Here is a 21596-nt window from a genome sequence, read left to right as displayed (position 1 = left end):
TTGCCCATTGAGACAAATAGATGGCGCTACCAATACCTCACTAGCGTCATTTATGTAGCAGCGGGGTCTTCTCCATCTGACCTAGGTCAAGACGGGGGTACGGGCCTCGAGGCGTGGCCTCCTTGCCCGGGTGTGGCGCGGGGAAGAACACTTCCCCGGTAACGTCCTTTAAGCCGTTATCGGCTAAGGCCTGCCTTCTTGGCTTTGGGCCTCGAGGTCTCGGTTGTGTGTTGGATCCAGGGCCCCCGTACTATGGGTGACGGGCTCGCCATCGCGCACAGGGGTATTGTCAAGTCCAGTAATGCTTGCGTCGTCCTCGTCGTCATCATCTTCATCAGCAAGTTGCGCTGGTGCGGGTGACTGCAGAAGCTCACGAGGTAGAGGACGCCCATTTGGTGGTCTGTATTAAATTTCATTTATGTTTAGCTGAAACAACTTGTTGCCCACTGAGACAGATAGATGGCGTTACTAGTATCTCACGTGCACCATCTATGTTCAGCTTTAAAAAACTTGTTGCCCATTGAGACAGATAGATGGCGCTACTAGTTTTTTTTTTTGCACCCATGTAATGATTATTGAGATCATTACATGGGTGCAAAAAAAAAATTTCAATTGCTGTCAATTTTCTAATCAATGAAGAAATGTACTATAGGATAAGAAATGAAACAAAAGCTTTAGTTCATTGTATATTTACACAGTAAATAATGTTTTTATAGGTCTTTACATAATTTTATGGTAGTCTTACATATGAACACTATAGTATTTATACAACCTTGGCTCGCCGCGCGCGGTAGGGCGCGGGCAGTTTGAGATGTACGGTACTGACGTGGAGTTTCATGGAGTTGGACTGGGAGAACGCCTTCCCGCAGTGGGAGCAGCTGTAGGGCTTCGCCCCCGTGTGCACCTGGAGAAGAACGACTCTATTTTACTAACCCCCGACCCAAAAAGAGGGGTGTTATAAGTTCGACGTGTGTATCTGTGTACCTGTCTGTGGCATCGTAGCTCCTAAAATAATGAACCGATTTTAATTTAGTTTTTTCTTTGTTTGAAAGGAGGCTTGATAGAGAGTGTTCTTAGCTATAATCCAAGAAATCGGTTCAGCCGTTTGAAAGTTATCAGCTCTTTTCTAGTTACTGTAACCTTCACTTATCGGGGGTGTTATAAATTTTTTATTTACACTTGTTATTGGTTCAAGATGTATGATTGGCGCAGCCGGTAGAATGCTAGTTTGTCGACCTCCCTAGCGCAGTGATAAGCGCTGTGATGTTATTAGTGGGAGGTCCCCGGTTCGATTACCGGCAGGGGTTTAGAATTTTATAATTTCTTAATCACTGGTCTTGTCTGGTGGAAGGCTTCGGCCGACGCTAGTTACCACCCTACTAGCAAAGTCGTGCCACCAGGCGTTTTAGCGTTGCGGTATGATGCCGTGTAGACACCAAAGGGGTTTAATAAAAACTACCATAGCCCTTCCAGGTTAGCCCGCTTCCATCTTAGACTGCATCATCACTTGCAACCAGGTGTGATTGCAGGGTTAACTTGTATCTGAATAAAAATTCTTTTCACGACTCAACAGTTCAACCGATGTTGATGAAATTTTTTTATCCCGAAAAATCAAAGAGCTCCTACGGGATTTTTGAAGGCCTATCCGTTCAACGGATTTAGATGAGGTACAGAGGTAGCTTGCATCCCGGAAACTGACATAGACAACGTTTTGTCGCGGAAAATCAAATTCAAATTCAAATTCAAATTCAAAATGTTTTTACTCATTTAAACTTTTACAAGTGCTTTTGAATCGTCAAAAAAATCTACCACTGGTTCGGAATGCCGTTTCTACCGATAAGAACCAGCAAGAAACTCGGCGGTCGTTCATTTCAAGTACATATTCAATTTACAATAATATGCCACAGAGATCCTAAGGGATTTAAAAAACACAAATCCACGAGGACGAAGTCGCGGGCACCATCTAGTGCTTTTTAAAATCGCAGTGAACTTACGGTGGTACCTCTAGTGTTGCAAATGTTTATGGGCGGCGGTAATCACTTAACATCAGGTGACCCGCCTGCTCGTTTGCTTGCTATTTTTTATAAAAAAAAAACTTACTCGATCGTGTCTGTTGAGCGCGGCCTTATGTTTGAACGCCTTTGGACAATGCTTGCATTGATATGGGCTTTCTCCGGTGTGCGTTCGAAGGTGAATCTGTAAAAAAGATATTTTTTACCAATAATTTTTAGGGTTCATACTGAACCCTAAAAAGCATCTACCAACTACTACCCCAAAGAGCATCTACCACTGGTTCGGAATGCCTTTCCTACCGAGAAGAACCAGAAAGAAACTCGGCGGTTGCCGTATTAACATACCTGTAGCCTCTGAAAGACGCTGAACTTCTTCGGGCATTCAGTACACTGGAACGGTCTCTCCCCGGTGTGGATACGTTGATGGTATGTTAACGTCGCTTTCGTCTGAAAATTATTATTATATTAATACAATACAGAATAACAAAAACATAGCGTATACTACCTTTAACACAATCCATGTAGGCCATGCGATGCGTATGATTTACTAGCTGATGCCCGCGACTTCGTTCGCGTGGATGTAGGTTTTTTAAAAATCCCGTGGGAATTTTTTCCCTTTGATTTTCCGGGATAAAAAGTAGCCTATGTGCTAATCCAGGATATTATCTATTACCATTCCAAACAGCCAAATCCGCCCAGTAGTTTTTGCGTGAAGGAGTAACAAACATACACACACACATACAAACCTTCGCCTTTATAATATTAGTAGTGTGATGCAAAACCTTTTTTTTTTTTTGGAAACCATAAAAAAAAGGTTCAGAAGTCAAAGCGTACTTCATATAACAGATTTGGCATTTCTTTAAATTTCAAAAGAGCAAGATAAAGTTGAAAACTAAAACCCGACTGCGATCGTCTTAATAAACGCTGAAATATTATACTAAAATTGTTTTTCTGTCGCTTGGTATATGTTAATGTTGTTGTACATTTATATTCACGAGCTCATAAATTTCTCTTCTTTCAGAAATTTTTGAAGACCTCCACTTTTTTTGATGTAACATCCGTTAGGTCAATTTTTTTCGTATAAAGTATAGCCTATGTCACGCGGACCTTTACAATGAATCAATTGGCACCTCAATTATCAAAATCGGCCCAGTAGTTTAGGCGCTACGGTGGAACACACAGAATCTGGATACAAACATACATGCATACATTCGTTTTGGTTACACCCTGTATAACACTCACAATGCACTTCTTGCCGCATATCTCGCAGACCACACTCTCGCTGGGCCGCTTCAAGGTCCTCGGCTTGTTCTGTTTCAGCTTTACCCCGAGGTGGACGCGCTGGTAATGTATGGCGTACGACCTCTCGTTGTTGAACGTTCTCTTACACTGGAAGTGTACAAGATAAAGTTTTTTTTTTTTAAATTATATAAACTAGCGCTTGGCTGCAATCAGACCTGCTAGCAAGTGATGATGCAGCCTAAGATGGAGCGCGCTTGCCTAGAAGTTGCCTATTCACTCTTGACTTGAAGGTACCCATATTATAGGTGGAAGGGAAAACTGACGCCGGAAGGGCGTTCCATATCCTAGCGGTTCGAATTAGGAAAGAGGAAGCAAAGTGGTTAGGGACTTTGTCTGTGTTGGCGTTTGCTGGCGCGCGTGCGGTGCCTTTTCGGAGTGTTTTTTTGGTAAAAGTGGTCGGTTTTTGTGTTTTACTGGTGTTTTTTGGTGTTGGAACTGACTGGGAAGCGCTCTAGAGGGGCGCGGCGCGTGCGTCGGCGAGCGCCGGCTCAGACGAAGTCCATACTTATATACTAGTTTCCCTATAACTACAAACTTGACATTGGCTAATCTGTGTAAAGCTAGACGAGAGAGAAAAAAAGATAAAAGTTAAACAGCACTTAAAACCCAACTACTACCCGCGAACTGCCGACAGATAGCGATAGATATAGTAAAATTGTTTTTCTGTCGCTCAGTGTGTACATATTTCATACTACAGGATGCCCGCGACAGCGTCCGCTTGGATTTAGGTTTTAAAGATTCCGTGGGAACTGTTTGATTTTCCGGGATAAAAAGTTGCCTATATCAATTACAGGGACGCAAGCTACCCCGGTACCAAATTTTAAACAAATCGGTTAAGCAGGTCGTATAAAATTAGACCACCAAAGACGTAACACCACCAAACAAAACAGCTATTTTTGAGACGGCCATGACTTACCTCGTCGCAGCTAACGCTCTCGTCTTTATGATGGAGCTGCAAATGTTCTTTCAGGTCTTCATCGGATGGGTACCCTTCCCCGCAGTATGAACACGGCCTAAAACAAGTTTTTTTAAAGCACACTAGCCAAGTTTATCAGGATGACTAATACTCCGCTTTGCCCTCCAACTAAGCGTAAGGCTTCTGCTAGGAGTAGGTACGACAATAGTGCAACGGGTGGGGTTTGAACCGCCGACCTTTCGGAATTCAGTCCGCTCCTTTAACTGTTGAGCTATCGAGGTTCTAATTTACATCGAACCTTTTTCCTGAATAGAATCCATACTATACTCTATCCACGGCAAGAAGTTAATATAGCGCTCTCTGTTACATAGATAGATAGATAGATAGAAACACTTTATTGCACACAAAAACACATGTAAAGGATAACAACACAGTAAGAAGAAAACAGAAAAAAACAATTGTGTGCAAAGGCGGCCTTATTGCTTGGAGCAATCTCTACCAGGCAAATACATAATCCCATACAAGTGAAAGAGACGAAAATCTCAGTGGGCGTTAACCATTTTGAGTCACCATAAACAAACGAAACTGTGTGTTTGAATTGACTTCGAGTGACCTATTTACGTAACGTTCGTTGGCCTCTAGCGTCAGTCAGATGTTTTATTTGCAATATACTGTGAACTTAAAAAAAAAAAAGATTTTTTACTTTTTTTTTTCTTTTTTCTTTTTGGGGTACCTTATCAGTAAGCGTCAGTGCTTTCACTCGTTTTCGTTTTTGCTCGCATTCTGGTTACACCTTGTATGTCCGTTTGAGTGCACTAACCTCACGTTCTGGTCGCAAGTGTCATTGAGGGAGAGGTCCAGGTGCCTGGCCAGGGCTTCGATGCTGTGGAACTTGGCGTTACATTGAGGACAGCTGGACGGGGAGTGCGAACTCTAGAAACAGAGTTAAATAGTAAAAACCCGGTCAAGTGTGAGTCAGACTCGCGCACCGAGGGTTCCGTACTCGGGTATTTTTTTCCGACATATTGCATGATAAATCAAAATCTATCATGCATAAAAATAAATAAAAATCTGTTTAAGAACGTACAAGTAAAACGCTTTCAGATTATGACACCCCACTTGGTATAGTTATCTTACTATGAAAATTGAAACACATATTAATTTTTTTGTGATGTAACCACAAATTCGCGGTTTTTAGATTTTTCCTTTACTTGTGATATAAGACCTACCTACCTGCCAAATTTCATGATTCTAGATCAACGGGAAGTACCCCATAAGTTTTATTGACAGACACGACAAACAGACAGGCAGACAACAAGGTGATCCTATGAGGGTTCCGTTTACCCTGTTGAGGCACGGAACCCTGAAAACCAGTCACTGTGTGTGTGTTCTCGCTCGCGCGCTATTTAGCTTAGGGCGATGACCATGAGCTCTACTTACGTGCGCCTTTCGCTTGTGCATCCTCAAACCAAACTCTCCTATAAAGGATTCCCCACACACATCACAGGCATTGCTTGATGGATGCTGCAGACGGATGTGCGTCAAATGACTCGTGGATTTCCTGTGAAATACACAATTACTATACTAATGTTATTAATGCAAAAGTGTGTGTGTGTCTGTCTTTCATACACTGTATGTCTGTCTGGCTTCCTCACTGTGCTCAGAATTCAAATAACGCCATCGAAGAACAACATATCACTTTGGCCCCTTGTGAAATAAATAACTGTTATTTAACTATACAAATTTTTAAGGACATTTAGGGCCGCTTTATCAATCGTCATTTGACATTTTCACAGATTTCCTATAGAAAAAATCTCAGATGTTATTTGACGATTGAAAGATCATCCCTTAAGGTGGAAGCGACGGGCCTGCCCGCGAAATTCAAATTTTATTTGGTTTTTCGCAATTTGTAAACTAATACGACAACGCAGGCTTATAGTATTTTAATTGCGATAATGGCAGTATCATCCTCACAGGTTTATATAAAAACCTTTACTTGAAAAGGTCCAGCTTAAGAAATTAGCTCTAGTATCGATTAATTTGTGAGTTATAGTCGATACTAGAGCTAATTTCTTAAACTGGACCCTTTCAAGTAAAGATTTTTATATAAACCTGTGAAAATGATACCGCCATTGTCGCAACTAGAATACCATAAGCCTACGTTGTCGTATTAGTTTACAAATTGCGAAAAACCAAATTAAATTTGAATTTCGCGGGCAGGCCCGTGTCATGCACCCAGCAGAAAGTAAAACTCACGCAAAACTGGCGCCGCATATTTTGCAATCGAATGTAAAGCCGTTATGCCAGTTTGAATGCTCCTTCGCTCTGTGACTGCAACAAATAATAGACAACATTTAGAGCCTCAATAGCTCAACGGTTATAGCTCGTTCACACAGCCTGCGTAAGCGTAGAAGCAGCGCGTACCATTGCGTTGTAATGTATGGAACTGTATAAAACATGGCACACCGCATGCGTAAAGCGTGCACGTAAGGGGTTTACGCGCGTCCACTACGCACGTTTGACGTGTACGCAATTGGTGTGAATCGGCCTTTAAGGAACGGACTGAATCCCGAAAGGTCGGCGGTTCAAACCTAATCTATTCCACTATTGCCGTGCCTACTCCTAGCACAAGCTTTATGCTTAGTTGGAGGGGAAAGGGGAGTATTAGTCATGATTAACGTAGCTAATAGTGATGTCAGAATCCATATGGTGCAACATGGAAAAGCCAGCCACCTAGCAAGCAATACACACCGCCACCGCCATGCAGCACCACACAAATCCCAAAACCACTACCCGGTGTCGGGGCGAAACGTGCGTCAAGTGGTTTTGGGATTCTTGTGGTGCTGTGTGGTGGTGGTGCGTGTGGCTTGCTTGGTGGCTGGCTTTTCCCGCATGTTTAGCAGTGGGAGTATGGGCACGGTAGTGGGAGTATCAGAAGGTTGCGTGTTCAAATCACGTCGGGGTCACCAGTTATGGGCACGGTTACGGTATTGTCACGACCACGTGGTATCGGCCGGAAGGCAACATGCGTTTCGCGTCGGACGCCAGGTTCGATTGAATTAGGTCACTGCAGTGGCCGCGCGCCGTGTTACATTATTTTCTTATGCGCCTGCGCAGGTTATAGTGAGGGCGCATGGTCGACGCTTGCCGATATCGACAAGATTGTCGATAAAATATATAAATTATGTTTAAAATGAAATATATGAGTGAATGTGATCTGAATGGAACGTGTGTGTAAAATAATATGTATGATGTGGTGTAGTGAAGGTCCCCATAGGAGGGCGGGCGATGCATGTCGCATGCTGCACGTTGCACCATACAGAAGTCTGGTTTAGCAAATTATAGCAAATTAAGCTTTTGGTTCCTTGTATAAAAAATTATTATTATTTAGGTATTACTAAATACTCTAGTTTGACTGATTGCAGATAGCCTAGAAATATCGAAACAAAAAAACTAAATACTCTGTGGTCTTACCTAGATCTAGAGACATGGTCGCACAGTTTACACACATACTTCCTTTCGTGCGAATTCACTATGTGTGTCCGCAGCTGCCTCGCCTCCGCCCATCTTGACTGGCATATCTCGCACACGAACTCGCCTCGCTCCTGGTTGTTAGGGGAAAAGGTTAGATTTGTGTGTAACAAATATGTCCCATACGGCCATATTAATAACTAGATGATGCCCGCGACTTCGTCCGCGTGGATTTAGGTTTTTAAAAATCCTGTGGGAACTCTGATCTTCCGAGATAAAAAGTTGTCTATGTCAGTTTCAGAGACGCAAGCTACCTCAGTGCGAAATTTCATATAAATCAATCGAACATAAATTAAATAAACAACACTATAACCCGACTACTTTTTTTTTTGACGTGACAACGTCTTATAATTCGATAGAGCCGGCTGCACGCACAAAAAAACATGACTCGTGCGGCGTTACCTCGCTCTGAGGCGTTCCATGTAAGGCTTGAAGTGCAAGCGAGAGCGCGGAACAAGCGACAAAGAAGCACAATCGGCCTTTGTTGTCACGTTCAACTATCGTCAGTAAACCGACTTTACAGACAACCAATTTTTTTTAATTATATAGACTAGCGCTTGGCTGCAATTAGACCTAGCAAGTGATGATGCAGCCTACGATGGAGCGCGCTTGCCTAGAAGTTGCCTATTCACTCTTGACTTGAAGGTACCCATATTATATGTGGAAGGGAAAACTGATGCCGGAAGGGTGTTCCATATCCTAGTGGTTCGAATTAGGAAAGAGGAAGCAAATCGTTTTTTCGTGTTCGAGTTTACTATCCACAAACTTCCAAAAGATAGCGATAGATATAGCATAAAATAAAAAAAATAAAAAAATAGTTTTTCTGTCGCTCAGTGTACTTTAACATTGCACTATGTTTATATTTATGAACTCAGAGTATTTCTCTCTTTCATTTGATAAAAAAATTTTTAGAGACCCCCACTTTTTTGAATGTAACATCCATCAGGTCAATTTTTTCGTATAAAATGTAGCCTATGTCACCTGGACTATCATAACGAATCGGTTGACACCTCATTCATTAAGATCGGCTCAGTAGTTCAGGTGCAACGGTGGAACACACATAAACACAAACCTACATACATAGACTGCTAAAATCATAACCCTTCCTTTTGCCTTTGCATAGTCGGGTAAAACTTACCTCGTCATGACTAAGCATATGATTCCTAAAAGTAGCGTCCGTTATAAATCCTTTAAAGCACTTATCACACTTATAAAAGGAGTTGATATAATTCGACGATGTTTTCCTCTGCTCAATCTCGGATAGCTGCTCAGATTTGCTCAGGTATATAACCTCAACGTCTTTGAGATCCTCAGGTATTGGTATTTCTTCGTTGATGACGTCACTGTCATAGTTCGTGACGTCATTGTCTATTTCGATATAGCTCTGGTCTTGTTTGAAGTCCTCTTCTAGTTTGACCAGGTCTTCTATTTCCTGTAGACAGAGACAGCTATACAGAGTGTGACCAGAACAGACCAGAACAGAAACACAGGTTTTTTTTTTTTAATAGAGACACACAGTATAAAAACTAAACAATAGGTAACACAAACACAAAACACACACACCACAACAGTCTCCAACGAAAAGTTCACACATATTAAAACACACAATAGCCGGGTATAAAAAGGTAGTACAAAAAATAGGTAAATTGCATAAAAATTAAAACAAAAACATACCCACATACACACAGACATACACACATACATACATAGACTGCTAAAATCATAACCCTTCCTTTCGGCTTTGCCGTAGTCAGGTAAAAAGAAGTTGCCGTGCCCCAGCTTCGCACAGGTAGCTTATTACAATTTTCATAGGGATCTTTAATTTTTTTGAAAATAAAGGATAGCCTATGCCACTCAGAAATAATGTAGTTTTCTACTGGTGAAAGAATTTTCAAAATCAGTCCAGTAGTTCCAGAGATTACCCCCAACAAACAAACTTACAAAATAATATTAGTATAGATTTAGACAATTAATATTAGTAGATACCTGTTTAATTTTTTTCTTTTTCCTCTTCTTAGGTTTCAGTTCTTTCACAGTTAACTGCACATAGTCTATATTGTCTATCTCCTCTTTGATCTCTGGCTCTATATACTCTATGCACACCGTCGGATAGTTGGTTTCGTGAACCAGGTTCAATTCAAACTGGTGGTTTATTAGACGCAGGCTTTCTAATGATACCTGGAATAAGCAGAGATTATAGGAGTAGGATTGCAGTCTACAGACTTGTATCTGAGCAGAACAAAATGGCTAAGTGTGATTCAGCCTCACATAGCGAGGGTTCCGTACTCAGGTATTTTTTCCAACATTTTGCACGGTAAATAAAAAAAAAATTAAAATAAGTTCATAAAAAAATTATTCAAAATTAGCAATTAGTTCATTAATTAAGCAGGCCCTCAAGTAGTACTTTCCCAAGGTCCCATAAGCTCAAGGTCCGTCCCTGCTTGTAAAGTTGCAACTTGCAACTGAATGGTTATTCAGGTGCAACAACACGCATACCCAATATTTTAAGTATAAAATGTACGAGCTATACTAACATATTTAGTTAATGTAAGCCTGATTAGTTTCAAACCCATCCGGGGTCTTCTACATAGAGAAACTAGTCAGGCTTAAATCAACTAAATACATGAGTATAGCTGGTACATTCTATACTTAAAGTGAAATAACTCACAATAGTTTAAACATTAATATTAGTGAAAAAAACTTACTTCTTGCTGTGATTCAATAGAATTCATCAAAATCTGCTGTGTGGTGCAGCATTTCTCTTTAAACGATACACTCTTGAGCAGCATGGCGCTGCAGTAGCTGCATATATGGTGCGGCAACCCCTCCTGCAGGGTAAACTGAAAACAAAAGAGAGAAAACTGAAAACTCAACAGTTGAGGAAAAGACTAAATTGTGAAAGGTTGGCAGTTCAAACCCTACCCTTTGCACTATTGTCGTACCTATTCCTATCACAAGTTTTACGCTTAGTTGGAGGGGAAAGGGGAATATTAGTCATGATTTAGCATTGCTAATATTCTTATTAAAAAAAAACTAAGCAATACTGTAAGCCATTTGCGACCTGCTACAGCTTATAATACAGGGAATGATAAAAGGCAAACATAGATCTGGCCTTAGAGGAACATCCTGGCTTAAAAACCTTCGCCAGTAGTTAGTTCAACATCAGTCTACTACTGTGCTCAGTACCTATGATGGAAAATCGTCTGTAAGATGGAATCGTAATCGTAACTCTAACCAGATCGGAGTCAATTAAAAATTGACCTGGCCGGGAGTCAAACCCGGTATCGATTCACTCCTATTGACAAAAGCACAGCGCTCACATACACGGTAATACGGTACGACCATATTTAAAATTTTAAAATGAAAATGAAAAATGAACATACCTCGATTCCAGTTAGAATTTCATACGCTTGTACAATATTGAAGTGCCACATATTGTACAATTTTATATTGTCCGTCGCTAAGCACACACGACACGCCAACAATTCCGCCATTATTCATTCAATTAACACCAATTAACATTAATTTTTAAAATATACTTTGATTTATTCAATATTTACAAACTTTGAGAACAATTTGACAGCTTATTTCTAAGCACAGAGCAGAAGAATGATAGAGATTTTCAGAAATAGAATCGTCTAAAATGGCCGCGAAAATGTTAAATCGATCGCTAATACAGTATGATTGTTAAATATTTTGTTAAATATAAACAGTGATTATAGTTATTTCATTTTTAAACTGCACTAGATATTGTTATTTTGAATATTTTCTGACTATTTGCCATTAATTTCATGGATTAACGTAAATTAAATTACTCTCTGAGGTGTAATTTGTCTATTTTATCTATACAATACAACCTTTTTTTGTTAGTGTGTACCTATTATGGTCGCGTTCATTTTATTTGTAGTAAAATGTTTTATTTTAAAGAGACAACTTGCATATATAAGGGACTTTTAATCCTAGAAAATCCATAAGATCCCATCGGGTTTTTATGATCCTGCTAAACTCCACGCAGACGATGTCATGGGCATCATTTTTAATATTAGAAAATGTGACATGCTTTAATTAATCTGAACGCTGTTTCTGAAACAGTTAGCCAACCTTAAGTAAACAAGCAGTTTCCGGTTATAGACATGACATCTGTCACTTTATTTGATCAACCTAGACCTGGGACCGACACATCGATAAAATTCATTATTCGATTTCCATTTTTACAGACTAAAACTAATGTTTCTGTTTAGGTTTCAAACGGTCTTTAGATCGCTGCTTTAGATTTATATCGCTGGAAAAAAAATTATTTAAAATTACACCCCTAAGCCCTGACTGGTAGTTTAGGTTCTACCGCCTGCTAGTGAAACCTAGTTAATTACTTAATCGTATTTTTAGTAACAAAAACACTGTTATTTCATTTTTGTTGTTTTGTTATTTTATTAATTTTGTTGTTCCTATAATTTTATTTTTTGTTGTTTCTGTTAACTATTTTAATTTTGTTGAACTTGCTCTGTTTTATTTTTTGCAAACATTTTAAAAAATATGATTTGAATGAGATCATTACTCATATCATAAATGCAAAAATGTGTTTTTTTTGTTGGTTAGTCCTTCATTCGTGCCGCAACAGAGCAAAAAGTTAGTGTGATTTTTGCACGGATATCATAGTTAGTTAACAACCTGGGGAGTGAGACTTTTTATCCCGGATATTCAAACATTTCCCACGGGATTTCAAAGACCTAAATCACGAGCATCAGTTATTTTGTAAAAAAAAGAGAGAATTTTAATGTAAATTTTGGCAATCTCATTATACCTTCTATACACTTCTATAATTCTTTTACGATAATCTTTACAATTTTATTTAAAAAATAATAAAGTCGTACTAAACATCGATGAAATCGATTTTAGTTAATCGAGAGTTACATCACTAGTTTCTCAGATTACAAAATCAAAACAGAGTGACGCGTCCCACAGATACTGTCATGGCGCCAAGACCACGCTAGCACAGGAAAAAATATTCTGTATTTTGCAAGTTGATAGCTTCAAGTAATCACTTAGTAATCTGTGGTGATAAAATGAATAATTTTTCATACTGTTCCTTTGTGAGCATCCACTATATTATCTGTGAGTGTGGGGATACTTTCCCAACCGAAAAGTTATTGAATGACCATCTCGAAAATGAACACATTAATCCTAATGAGGAAACCAATGAATACCAGTGCAGCACGGTAAGTAATGGATATAAATTACTTACCTATCTATTATCAACGTCATTGCTTATGTTTACCTTAGGCCTTAGGATCTGGCGGGAATTTTTTCTTCCTAGTTTGTTGACGCTGTTTTTGTGATTATCTTCTGCTAAAACTAATTAAAAACAAGAAATTAATGTTATTGTTTAGTTCAAATATAGTCTAGGTTTAGTTTAAGACCTTTCCACGTCTTTTGTTCAATATTTGAGTATGTTTTGATATTTATTGTATCTTATCAAATGCTTTTGAATCTCTTCTTAAGCTTTAGTGAGGAGGAGTTATTGTTAAGAGAGACAAACTTAGTTAAACTACCATACCAACCCCTTCCAAGGGAGAGTTAACAGATAAAGTGAGATATTATAGTTTGCTTGTAAACAAGAGTGAATCGGCACCTAGGTAAACGCGTCCCATCTTAGACCACATCATCACTTTCCATCAGGTGTGATTGTGGTCAAGCGCTTGCCTATAGTGAATTAAAAAAAAACATACAGATTTGTCTGTTTCAGCAGAAGCAAACTAAAATATAATATAACCTATATCACTCAGGAAGAATTTAGCTTTCTATTGGGGAAAGAATTTTCAAAATCGGTTCAGTAGTTTCAGAAATTACTTCCCACAAACAAACTTATAAACTTTACCTCTTGTAGATTGAACTTTTGGTTCCTTGTAAATAACAACTGCTTCTATACAACATTGAATATTACTTTACTATTCTAATCTGAACCGCCAGGATGTGGAACACCCTTCCGGCATCAGTTTTCCCTTCCACCTATAATATGGGTACCTTCAAGTCAAGAGTGAATAGGCAACTTCTAGGCAAGCGCGCTCCATCTTAGGCTGCATCATCACTTGCTAGCGAGTGATTGCAGACAAGCGCTAGTCTATATAATTTAAAAAAAAACTTGTATTACATTTTTCCAGTGTGGTAAGATCTTTTCAACGGAGAGGGCATGTATCATTCATCAACAAATCCACGCCAGAAGTACTAAACGACAACCTCGGAACACATCCCAGCCTAAGAAAAGTTATTATACATGCAAGAATATTGTGTGCGAAGTCTGTGGCAAGCGATATGCTGTGAGTAGCTTCTTCACACTAATATTATAAAGGCGAAAGTTTGTATGTGTGTGTGTGTGTATGTTTGTTACTGCTTCACGCAAAAACTACTGGACAGATTTGCCTGAAATTTGGAATGGAGATAGATAATATCCAGGATTAGCACATAGGCTACTTTTTATCCCGGAAAATCGAAGAGTTCCCACGGGATTTCGAAAAACCTAAATGCACGCGGACGAAGTCGAGGGCATCATCTAGTGTTAAATAATCTTCAGCATGCCTCCTCTTCACTCTGCAGGCCTGCACCGCCGCACTATTGGTTCTTCAGTCAATTTCTCGCTTCTCCCTCTGTAGGAAAATAGATGAAAGCCTCACCTCACTGGATGATACCAGTGGAAATTCCTAATACAGGAGGTATTAGGAATAGGGTCTCATTATATTATATGGATTCAATAAAAAGCAGCATCAGTTTAAAGAAGAACTCTAAATTGAAGTTAATCCATACTATTTATTATTGTACTATTACTATACTATACTATTACTATACTATACTATTTATTATTGTACGTTTCACTTTTTTAATTTTAGTATCTGATTTATTTTATTTTTTGTATAAGCATTTTAAGAACAGCATGTTAAACTAACACAATATTTGTACGCCGCTACGGCTAATGTGTTGTACTATTATAATAATTTAACCGTCTTTTTAACACACATTATTCAAATAAAGAATTTATTATTATTATTATAATATTGTAAATGCAGAAGGTGTGATTGTCTGTCTGTCTACTAGCTTTTCACGGCCCAACAGTTTAACCGATTTTGATGAAATTTTGCATAAAGTTAGCTACATCCTGGGGAAGGACATGGGCTACTTATTATCCTGGCAAAATGAAAGAACTCCCACAATTTTTTTATAAGAATAATAATTGGTATAGCTTGCAGTTTTCACTGGATTTTTAAAAACCCTATATCTACGCATCGTCTAGTTATCTATGTTTTTACTTTTTTTCAGTCAAACGCAGCGTTGCGGTACCACCAGAGGGTCCACACTGGCGAGAGGCCGTACCAGTGTACCATGTGCCCCAAGAACTTCACTATGCCCCTGTTCCTTCAGGTAAACAACACTAGCAAGACAAAAAAAAACCGGCCACGTGCGAGTCACTCGCGCACTGAGGGTTCAGTACTCGGGTATTTTTTCCAACATTTTGCACGATAAATCAAAAACTATTATACATAGAAATAAATAAAAATCTGTTTTAGAATGTACAGGTAAAGCCCTTTCATATGATACTCCACTTGGTATAGTTACCTTACTTTGAAAATTGAAACACATTTTAATTTTTTTTAATGATGTAACCACAAATTCGCGGTTTTCTGATTTATTCCTGTACTTGTACTATAAAACCTACCTACCCACCAAATTTCATGATTCTAGGTCAACGGAAAGTACCCTATAGGTTTCTTGACAGACAGACAGACAACAAAGTGATCCTATAAGGGTTCCGTTTTTCCTTTTGAGGTACGGAACCTAAAAAAACTAACTTTTTAAATTTTTGCTCCAAATGAACACAAAAACCATCCACTCTTAACAAAAAAAAACACTCCAAACAAGCACAGCACGCGCGCCAGCAAACGCCATCACAGACGGAGTCACTTTTCTGGATAGTTATAAAACCTACTGTCCAGAAATGAAATTTCATATTTACTTTTCTGAACAGTTGTAATACTTTCGGGAAGTTTAACTTTTGAACTAATCTACATGGTATGAAATGTGCACATTTCATATAATTTTTCAGAAAATATACATTTTCTATAGAGACCTTAGATATCAGTGGTTAACGTAGAGCAGTTTTTAAAACCTGTCAAACACTGTATAGTTTTAATGACGGTTGTTTGTAAACTGTGTGTTAAATGGATGTAGGTTTTTTAAAATTCCCGTGGGAAATCTTTGATTTTCCGGGATAAAAATTAGCCTATGTGCTAATCCAGGGTATAATCTATCTCCATTCTAAATTTCAGCCCAATCCGCTCAGTAATTTTTGCGTGAAGGAGTAACAGACATACACACACACACACACATACAAACTTTCTCCTTTATAATATTAGTGTGATGTGATGCGAATTAGGTGCCCACAACACAAGATTACCTAGTGTGGGTATCATTGGACAGTAAAAAAATTGCATGAGTTCTATTTGGTTAAATAAATTATAAATATTTTCAGATCCACGTCCGCACACACACTGGAGAGCGTCCGTACGAGTGTCCGATGTGCCCTAAAGCCTTCAGCAACAAGGCCGCCCTACTGAGACATGACCGAGTGAGTGAACACACTGGGTTATATTTACACACACAAACACACACACACACACACACACACACACACACACACACACACACACACACACACACACACACACACACACACACACACACACACACGCACGCACGCACGCACACGTTTATTTGGTACCTTACACATTCATTCCTTAAACAATTGCTTCATAATTAGTTTTTACTATCATTTACGCTGCCTAGTAGGATACTATGTTTTTTACCCCACTGCGGCAAAGCTAAAAGGAAGGGTTATGATTTTAACAGTCTATATATGTATGTATGTTTGTATCCCAGTTTCTGTGTGTTCCACCATAGTGCCTAAACTGCTGGGCCGATTTTGACGAATGAGGTGTCAATTGATTCAGATGAAAAAAAAATTCTAACAGATGTTACATCCAAAAAAATCCAATTTTTTTTTATTTTATTATATCAAGTGAGATATTAAATGAAAGAGGAAAAAATTCTGAGTTCATGAATATAAATATATTACAATGTTAAAATACAACAACCCATACAAAAACAATTTATTTTAATTATAGAGCCTCAATAGCTCAACCGGTAAAGGAGTGGACTGAAAACCGAAAGGTCGACGGTTCAAACCCCGCCCGTTGCACTATTGTCGTACCCACTCCTAGCACAAGCCTGACGCTTAGTTGGGGAGGAAAGGGGAATATTAGTCATTTAACATGGCTAATATTCTTTAAAAAAAAAAAAAAAAAAATTACCATTCCTATCTATCTGCTTTTACTACCACTTAGTAGTCGGATTTTAGTGATATTTATCTTTATCTTGTTCCAACGGTGTCTTGATTACAGTTCTTACAATTCACGAAGGCGAGTGGCTCATGCTTGTGTTTCGGTCGTGTCAGTATAAGTAAGGTACACTAAATGTGTGCGTGTGTGAGCGCTTGCTCGCGACTGATTGGTCCATCATCCACGCACACTTACGCAATGCCCATGTATACGACGTAACCACAAGTAAAGTTCACTCGCCTTCGTGAATTGAAAGAAAGATCTTTGCAAAGATCTTTAGGAACTTCGTCTGTGGTGGCATTTGCTGGCGCGCGTGTTGTGACTTTTTGGAGTGTTTTTTTTGTTAGAAGTGGCTGGTTTTTGTGTTCTGCTGGTGTTTTTTGGTGGTGGAACTGACTGGGAAGCGCTCTAAAGGGGCGCCGCGTGTATGTCGGCGGGCGCCGGCGCAGACGAAGTCCATACTTATACATAATAATATAGTTTCCCTAATTTGTAAATAACCACAAACTTGACATTGGCTAATCAGTGTAAAGCCAGACGAGAGAGAAAAAAAAAAGATCTTTAGATCTCTGCAATTAGACATTGTAAGGTCTACTGGTGTTGGAATTTGTGTGGTGCTGCGTACCATACAGATTTCGTTGGTTTGGCGGATTATAGCAAATTAAACTTTTATATCATCCTTGTATATCATGGACTTCCGCAAAATAACGCCTGCTTTTCTATAATACATTTAGAACTATACTAGCTGATGCCCGCAGCTTCGCCCGCGTGGATTGGTCAGATCCCCTGCAGCATCAAGATTAAGGAGTTGGACTCCAAATTTTTTATGAAACAATGTTGCAAAGTTCCTCTATCGATTAAAAAAGAAATGACGCAAATCGGTTCAGAAATCTCGGAGATTTCGGTGTACATGGTTAGAAAAACACAACTCCCTTCTTGAAAGTCGGTAAAAAAAGTAGCCTATGTTACACCCTGGTGAATCCTCTACTTGTCAGTGAAAATCCCGTCAAAATCGGTTCAGCCGTTCCGAAGATTAGCCTTTTCAAACAGACAGACAGACAGACAGACAAAAAATTTAAAAACGTGTGATTCAGTCATGGTATCGTTCAAATAACCATATGACCTTAATATGTGGTAGTTATTTCGAAATTACAGACAGACACTCCAATTTTATTTATTAGTATAGATAGATTAATTAATTTTTTATGTCTCTCCTTAGGTACATACAGGTGTCAAACCCTATGAATGTCCCCAATGCGGCAAATTCTTCACACAATCCAACTCCATGAAGTTACACGTTAAAACTGTGCACTTGAAGCAACCCACTCCGTACAAAAGCAAGAACAGGAAGGCCAAAATTGCGATGAGACAAGCCAACATTATAGCCAGCGCTTTAGGTAAATGTGGTAATCCTTTTTAACCTCGGACCCAAAAAGAGGGGTGCTATAAGTTTGAAATTTGTATCTGTGTATCTGTCTGTGGCATCGTAGCTCCTAAACTAATGAACCGATTTTAATTTAGTTTTCTTTGTTTGAAAGGTGGCTTGTACGAGAGTGTTCTTAGCTATAATCCAAGAAAATTTCGTAATCTAAACACTTTAAAGTAATTGATTGATTGATTTGAAATATACGATGGTACGGAACCCTTGGTGCGCGAGACTGACGCTCACTTAACGGGTTTTTTTGTTGCAGCAAATGAAGTTTTGACCAAGTCTGTGCCAATGAGGGTGACTATCGAAGAGAGTGACAAGTCGATGGAAGAGGGTGTGGATTCTATGGAGGGCACGGAGGTACTGGAGAGGGTCAAAATTGAGGCCCGGGAAGAGGGCGAGGAGGAAGCGGTGTACCAGGTGAGGATACCCTTTTAATACCCGAAACGTGCGAGTCAGACTCGCGCACCGAGGGTTCCGTACTCGGGTATTTTTTTCGACATTTTGCGCGATAAATCAAAAACTATAATGCATAAAAATAAATAAAAATCTGTCTTAGAATGTACATGTAAAGCCCTTTCATATGACACCCCACTTGGTATAGTTATATTACTTGAAAATTGAAAATACCAATTATTTGTCCATGAACATATATTTTTTTTTTTTGTGATTCAACCACAAATTCACGATTATCGAATATTTTTTCCTTTACTTGTGCTATAAGACCTACCTACCTGACAAATTTCATGATTCTAGAATCTATATCAACCAGAAGGACCCTGTAAGTTTTCTTGACAGACAGAGACCAAAGTGACCCTATAAGGGTTCTGGTTTTCCTTTTGAGATATGGAACCCCAAAAATGCTACAACTTATTATAAAGTGTCTTATCTTTTCTATAGTAAAAAGCCTGACCTATCCAGTAATTTGAGCCGTGCGTTGATGGATCAGTCAGTCAGTCAGTAACCTATTCCTTTTATGTTTTCAGATATACGAAGACGAGCAGTACAACCAAAGTAAAGTGAAGGTGGAAATATCAGAGATACCAGTATACGAGGAAGATCTGGACCAATCCGAAATTGTCTACGAAGAGGTCTATGAGATGGAGGAAATGTAGTCAGCAGCATCGGTCGCATCGTAATAACTATCCTTTTCCACGCACATGCAAACTGTGGAATCAACTTCCCATCGGCGGTGTTCCCACTAGATTACAACATGGGGTTATTCAAGGGGCGGACCAACAAATTCCTGAAAGGCCGGCAACGCATCGGCGGTTCCTCTGATGCTGCAAATGTTCATAGCCGGCGGTAATCACTTAACATCAGGTGACCCGCCTGCTCGTTTGCTCACTATTTTTATTTAAAAAAAAATATAGGACTCTGTTACGTAATGCCATACAAATGACAAAGACAAAAAATTCCAGCCAATCACAAACAGCCTGTTTGTGATTGGCTGAATAGATAACGCCCGCTGACTTAGGGTTCCGTACCAAAATGGTAAACACGGAGCCCTCGTAAACGATAATATGAGTTACAAATCTGTAATTTTAGTATTTGGTGTAGAACGTTGACCCAAAACCAAATATTGAATTAGAAATTCAATTAAATAATTTTTTCAGGGGGGCTCCCATACATATAAAAGGAGCTGAAAAAAAAAATTGTTTCTTACCCTAGCATGTTTGGTATCATTGTCTTTTTTCAACTATTTTTTTTATTATCCCGCAGCGATTGCCATGTTGACCTGTCGCGAACTATATTATATTAGTAGTTATTAAAATGTTATATACTTTGTAAATAGTTATATAAGTTATACTTTTAAAATTTCAATAAAATATCAATTTATTTAATTATAACCATTTGTTTTTTTTTAATACCTTCGCTCCGTTTCAGTAAGTTTTTAGGATTCCGTACACGAAGGGTGTCAACGCCCTATTAGTAAGTCTCTGCTGTCCGTCCGTCTGTCTGTCTGTCAGCGGTGCTGTATCTCGTTAACCGTAGTAGGCAGAGTAGAAATTTTCACAGAATGTTTTATTTCTATTGCCGCTATAGTAACAAATAATAAAAATTTCAAAATAGAAAGTGTTACATCTTATACGATGGTACGGAACTCTTCGTCCGACTCGCACTTGACCGGTTTTTAGGGTTCCGTACTTCAAAGGAACCTATACCCAACTTTGTTGTGTCTAGAAAACCTATAGGGTACTTCCCGTTGACCTAGAATCATGAAACGCAGGTAGGTAAGTCTTTAGCACAAGTAAAGGAAAGATCCAAAAACCGTGAATTTGTGGTGCACGGTAAATCAAAAACAAATTATGCATAAAAATAAATGAAAATCTGTTTTAGAATGTACAGGTAAACCCTTTCATAATATGATACCCCACTTGGTATAGTTATCTTACCTTGACATGATTCTATTAAGGTCAACGGGAAGTACCCTATAGGTTTCTTGACAGACAGACAGACAACAAAGTGATCCTATAAGGGTTCCATTTACCTATTGAGGTACGGATCCCTAAAAATTTTGAAAAGTTAGAGATGCGTGTCCGGGATTGAACCACGGACCTCCGTTTAGGAGGCGGACTTTCTAACCTTTAGGCTATCACAGCTTATATACAGTTAAATACTTATTATGTGAGAGGCTTAAGAGCGTGGTGTTGAAATACTTTAGACGAGAGCTGAGTAGGTCGCGGCCATGATAATATTATGAGGTCGACCGGTCCTTTAGTGATGCGAAAAGTCGATAATTCTGTGTCACGAACTTTAAACATCGACAGTGGTACTGATCGCAATTTGATTTATTTGTACCAGAGAGTTGTAACAATAAAGATGAAAAACCGGCCAAGTGCGAGTCTGACTCGCGCACTGAGGGTTCCGTATTCGGGTATTTTTTCCAACATTTTGCACGATAAATCAAAAACTATTATACATAAAAATAAATAAAAATCTGTTTTAGGATGTACAGGTAAAGGCCCTTTCATATGATACCCCACTTGGTATAGTTATCTTATTTTGAAAATTGAAACACA

The 21596-nt window shown here is 39.0% G+C and overlaps 2 protein-coding genes and 1 long non-coding RNA gene across 7 annotated transcripts in view; 2 read left to right on the top strand and 1 right to left on the bottom strand.

Annotated features, from left to right (window-relative positions):
* Nucleotides 1-673: 673 nt before the first annotated feature.
* The window catches only part of LOC123879490 (zinc finger protein OZF-like), a 24338-nt gene continuing 3415 nt past the window's right edge, over nt 674-21596 (bottom strand). The window contains exons 1-13 of one of the 4 annotated variants that reach the window (XM_045927217.1): nt 11145-11611; nt 10467-10601; nt 9748-9939; nt 8900-9193; nt 7744-7835; nt 6487-6561; nt 5671-5791; nt 5051-5163; nt 4231-4327; nt 3255-3401; nt 2358-2459; nt 2101-2196; nt 674-904 (exon numbers count right to left, since the gene is read on the bottom strand). In XM_045927217.1, coding sequence (XP_045783173.1) covers nt 764-904; nt 2101-2196; nt 2358-2459; nt 3255-3401; nt 4231-4327; nt 5051-5163; nt 5671-5791; nt 6487-6561; nt 7744-7835; nt 8900-9193; nt 9748-9939; nt 10467-10601; nt 11145-11255 — 1716 coding nt within the window. In that variant the 5' untranslated portion in view covers nt 11256-11611 and the 3' untranslated portion in view covers nt 674-763. Of the gene's footprint in view, nt 905-2100; nt 2197-2357; nt 2460-3254; nt 3402-4230; nt 4328-5050; nt 5164-5670; nt 5792-6486; nt 6562-7704; nt 7836-8899; nt 9194-9747; nt 9940-10466; nt 10602-11144; nt 11612-21596 lie in introns of those variants that run through there. The other 3 variants (XM_045927216.1, XM_045927219.1, XM_045927218.1) reach the window with 3 other exon arrangements.
* LOC123879513 (zinc finger protein 773-like) overlaps nt 12656-21596 on the top strand; it is a 21868-nt gene continuing 12927 nt past the window's right edge. Inside the window, exons 1-7 of one of the 2 annotated variants that reach the window (XM_045927263.1) lie at nt 12656-12977; nt 13920-14075; nt 15070-15171; nt 16280-16375; nt 18364-18541; nt 18836-18993; nt 19560-19700. In XM_045927263.1, the coding sequence (XP_045783219.1) occupies nt 12825-12977; nt 13920-14075; nt 15070-15171; nt 16280-16375; nt 18364-18541; nt 18836-18993; nt 19560-19688 (972 nt within the window). In that variant the 5' untranslated portion in view covers nt 12656-12824 and the 3' untranslated portion in view covers nt 19689-19700. Of the gene's footprint in view, nt 12978-13919; nt 14076-15069; nt 15172-16279; nt 16376-18363; nt 18542-18835; nt 18994-19559; nt 19849-21596 lie in introns of those variants that run through there. The other variant, XM_045927264.1, reaches the window with a different exon arrangement.
* LOC123879542 lies at nt 15665-16221 on the top strand. The gene is made up of 2 exons (XR_006799029.1): nt 15665-15978; nt 16164-16221. It is a non-coding gene; the product is annotated as an uncharacterized LOC123879542 (long non-coding RNA).

This window comes from Maniola jurtina, chromosome 28 (genome assembly GCF_905333055.1).
Source record: "Maniola jurtina chromosome 28, ilManJurt1.1, whole genome shotgun sequence".
Classification (NCBI taxonomy): Eukaryota; Metazoa; Arthropoda; class Insecta; order Lepidoptera; family Nymphalidae; genus Maniola; species Maniola jurtina.
The sequence above is the reverse complement of the archived record's forward strand: the minus strand, read 5'-3'. Positions and strand labels throughout refer to the sequence as shown.